The sequence below is a fragment of the Rutidosis leptorrhynchoides genome, chromosome 4, assembly GCF_046630445.1.
Source record: "Rutidosis leptorrhynchoides isolate AG116_Rl617_1_P2 chromosome 4, CSIRO_AGI_Rlap_v1, whole genome shotgun sequence".
In the NCBI taxonomy this organism is placed as follows: Eukaryota; Viridiplantae; Streptophyta; class Magnoliopsida; order Asterales; family Asteraceae; genus Rutidosis; species Rutidosis leptorrhynchoides.
The window spans coordinates 479,833,886-479,838,401 of NC_092336.1; the positions used below are offsets into that span (position 1 = coordinate 479,833,886).

The following is a 4,516-nucleotide window of genomic DNA, read 5'->3' on the forward strand; positions in this document are numbered from 1 at the left end:
TAAAACAGGGGTGAATTATATACAAGGACACTTGGTGTAATTATAGTTTAAGTCCATAATTAGTTGGAATATTTGACTTCGGATATAAGGATAATTTGACGAGGACACTCACACTTTATATTTATGACTGATGGACTGTTATGGACAAAAACCAGACGGACATATTGAATAATCCAGGACAAAGGACAATTAACCCATGGAAATAAACTAAAATCAACACGTCAAATATCATGATTACGGAAGTTTAAATAAGCATAATTCCTTTATTTCATATTTAATTGCACTTTTAATTATCACATTTTATTTACTGTCATTTTATTTAATTGCACTTTTAATTATCGTACTTTTTAATTATCGCAATTTTATTTTATCGCAATTTTATTTATCGCAATTTCATTATCGTTATTTACTTTACGCTTTAAATTAAGTTATTTTTATTTTTAATATTTTACATTAGGTTTTAACTGCGACAAACCGGTCATTAAACGGTAAAAACCCCCTTTTATAATAATACTACTACTTATATATATTTATATATTTACAAATATAGTTTTAAAAATATAGCGTTAAACTTGGCTAAGATCCCTGTGGAACGAACCGGACTTACTAAAAACTACACTACTGTACGATTAGGTACACTGCCTATAAGTGTTGTAGCAAGGTTTAGGTATATCCATTCTATAAATAAATAAATATCTTGTGTAAAATTGTATCGTATTTAATAGTATTTCCTTGTAAAAATTAATAGTATTTTGTACCCCTTAGCTTTAACATCAACTAGAAAGGAATTGGGTGTCTCACTTTGGAAGATCTATACGGAGTTCAATCCCACTCCAATAGCCGACTTGTGCACTAAGTCTCGGGCTAATGCTTTCGTCAAGTGATCCGCCAAATTTCGTTGTGATCTAACAAAACTTGCGGATATCACTTCATTTGAAATCAGCTCGCGAACCATACTGTGTCTAACACCTAAGTGTCTAGACTTTCCATTATACATATGGCTATAAGCCTTAGCCAAAGTAGCTTCACTGTCACAACGGATGGAAATAGGAGATATTGGCTTTGGCCACAAAGGAATTTCATGTATCAAATTCCTTAACCATTCAGCTTCCTTACCAGTTGCAGCCTAAGCTACAAATTCAGACTCCATGTTTGAATTTGTAATGCATGTTTGCTTCTTAGAAGCCCATGAGATAGCACCTCCTCCAAGTAGGAATATCCAACCAGTCGTAGATGAATGATCTTCGATGTTGGTGATCCAGCTTGCATCCAAATATCCTTCTAAAACTGAAGGGAACCCAGTATAAGTGCTACCATAACCCATGGTACGCTTTAAGTACTTGAATACTCTATCTACAACACGTCAATGAGAAGCATCTGGATTACTAGTAAACCTACTTAGTTTTCCCACTATGAATGCAATATTCGGGCGTGTGCTAGTCATAGCATACATTAAACATCCAATTGCTCGAGAGTACTCAAGTTGTGATACAGCTTTACCCGAATGGGGCATAAGCTTCACAGTCTGATCAACGGGAGAGCTCACGGTAGAACATGTATCACACTTGAACCTTTTCAAAATCTTCTCAATGTAATGAGATTGAGTAATTGTGATACCTCTATCATCCCTCTTAATCCTTATACATAGGATTACATCCGCAACTCCCATATCATTCATGGAAAACTTTGAAGACAAAAAGACTTTTGTTCTATCGATCAACATGTCATCCACGTATAAGTAAATAATCACACCTTTTCGGATTGATCAAATTTGCAATACACACATTTGTCAGATTGGTTTAACTCAAAACCATTAGACAACACTGAAATGTCCCGTTCTTATTGATTAAAAACGTTTCATATTAATTGATTTCGTTGCGAGGTTTTGACCTCTATATGAGACGTTTTTCAAAGACTGCATTCATTTTAAAACAAACCATAACCTTTATTTCATTAATAAAGGTTTAAAAAGCTTTACGTAGATTATCAAATAATGATAATCTAAAATATACTGTTTACACACAACCATTACATAATGGTTTACAATACAAATATGTTACAACAAAATAAGTTTCTTGAATGCAGTTTTTACACAATATCATACAAGCATGGACTCCAAATCTCGTCCTTATTTAAGTATGCGACAGCGGAAGCTCTTAATAATCACCTGAGAATAAACATGCTTAAAACGTCAACAAAAATGTTGGTGAGTTATAGGTTTAACCTATATATATCAAATCATAATAATAGACCACAAGATTTCATATTTCAATACACATCCCATACATAGAGATAAAAATCATTCATATGGTGAACACCTGGTAACCGACATTAACAAGATGCATATATAAGAATATCCCCATCATTCCGGGACACCCTTCGGATATGATATAAATTTCGAAGTACTAAAGCATCCGGTACTTTGGATGGGGTTTGTTAAGCCCAATAGATCTATCTTTAGGATTCGCGTCAATTAGGGTGTCTGTTTCCTAATTCTTAGATTACCAGACTTAATAAAAAGGGGCATATTCGATTTCGATAATTCAACCATAGAATGTAGTTTCACGTACTTGTGTCTATTTTGTAAATCATTTATAAAACCTGCATGTATTCTCATCCCAAAAATATTAGATTTTAAAAGTGGGACTATAACTCACTTTCACAGATTTTTACTTCGTCGGGAAGTAAGACTTGGCCACTGGTTGATTCACGAACCTATAACAATATATACATATATATCAAAGTATGTTCAAAATATATTTACAACAATTTTAATATATTTTGATGTTTTAAGTTTATTAAGTCAGCTGTCCTCGTTAGTAACCTACAACTAGTTGTCCACAGTTAGATGTACAGAAATAAATCGATAAATATTATCTTGAATCAATCCACGACCCAGTGTATACGTATCTCAGTATTGATCACAACTCAAACTATATATATTTTGGAATCAACCTCAACCCTGTATAGCTAACTCCAACATTCACATATAGAGTGTCTATGGTTGTTCCGAAATATATATAGATGTGTCAACATGATAGGTCGAAACATTGTATACGTGTCTATGATATCTCAAGATTACATAATATACAATACAAGTTGATTAAGTTATGGTTGGAATAGATTTGTTACCAATTTTCACGTAGCTAAAATGAGAAAAATTATCCAATCTTGTTTTACCCATAACTTCTTCATTTTAAATCCGTTTTGAGTGAATCAAATTGCTATGGTTTCATATTGAACTCTATTTTATGAATCTAAACAGAAAAAGTATAGGTTTATAGTCGGAAAAATAAGTTACAAGTCGTTTTTGTAAAGGTAGTCATTTCAGTCGAAAGAACGACGTCTAGATGACCATTTTAGAAAACATACTTCCACTTTGAGTTTAACCATAATTTTTGGATATAGTTTCATGTTCATAATAAAAATCATTTTCTCAGAATAACAACTTTTAAATCAAAGTTTATCATAGTTTTTAATTAACTAACCCAAAACAGCCCGCGGTGTTACTACGACGGCGTAAATCCAGTTTTACGGTGTTTTTCGTGTTTCCAGGTTTTAAATCTTTAAGTTAGAATATCATATAGATATAGAACATGTGTTTAGTTGATTTTAAAAGTCAAGTTAGAAGGATTAACTTTTGTTTACGAACAAGTTTAGAATTAACTAAACTTTGTTCTAGTGATTACAAGTTTAAACCTTCGAATAAGATAGCTTTATATGTATGAATCGAATGATGTTATGAACATCATTACTACCTTAAGTTCTTTGGATAAACCTACTGGAAAAGAGAAAAATGGATCTAGCTTCAACGGATCCTTGGATGGCTCGAAGTTCTTGAAGCAGAATCATGACACGAAAACAAGTTCAAGTAAGATCATCACTTGAAATAAGATTGTTATAGTTATAGAAATTGAACCAAAGTTTGAATATGATTATTACCTTGTATTAGAATGATAACCTACTGTAAGAAACAAAGATTTCTTGAGGTTGGATGATCACCTTACAAGATTGGAAGTGAGCTAGCAAACTTGAAAGTATTCTTGATTTTATGTAACTAGAACTTGTAGAATATATGAAGAACACTTAGAACTTGAAGATAGAACTTGAGAGAGATCAATTAGATGAAGAAAATTGAAGAATAAAAGTGTTTATAGGTGTTTTTGGTCGTTGGTGTATGGATTAGATATAAAGGATATGTAATTTTGTTTTCATGTAAATAAGTCATGAATGATTACTCATATTTTTGTAATTTTATGAGATATTTCATGCTAGTTGCCAAATGATGGTTCCCACATGTGTTAGGTGACTCACATGGGCTGCTAAGAGCTGATCATTGGAGTGTATATACCAATAGTACATACATCTAAAAGCTGTGTATTGTACGAGTACGAATACGGGTGCATACGAGTAGAATTGTTGATGAAACTGAACGAGGATGTAATTGTAAGCATTTTTGTTAAGTAGAAGTATTTTGATAAGTGTATTGAAGTCTTTCAAAAGTGTATAAATACAT

At 32.3% G+C, this 4,516-nt stretch overlaps 1 protein-coding gene across 1 annotated transcript; it reads right to left on the reverse strand.

Annotated features, from left to right (window-relative positions):
• Positions 1-1,126: 1,126 nt before the first annotated feature.
• LOC139842333 (secreted RxLR effector protein 161-like) lies at positions 1,127-1,669 on the reverse strand. Its single transcript, XM_071832483.1, has 2 exons — positions 1,459-1,669; positions 1,127-1,353 (listed from the first exon to the last, which is right to left on the reverse strand). Exons 1-2 carry the CDS (start codon positions 1,667-1,669, stop codon positions 1,127-1,129), a joined length of 438 nt encoding a protein of 145 aa, XP_071688584.1.
• Positions 1,670-4,516: the final 2,847 nt, after the last annotated feature.

Bases quoted from the DNA above. Each gene is read 5' to 3' on its own strand.
- LOC139842333 (XM_071832483.1), bottom strand. From the start codon at position 1,669: ATGGGAGTTGCGGATGTAATCCTATGTATAAGGATTAAGAGGGATGAT. The intron at 1,354-1,458 runs GTTTAATGTATG...GACGTGTTGTAG, and splicing joins GTACTCTCGAGCAATTGGAT to ATAGAGTATTCAAGTACTTA.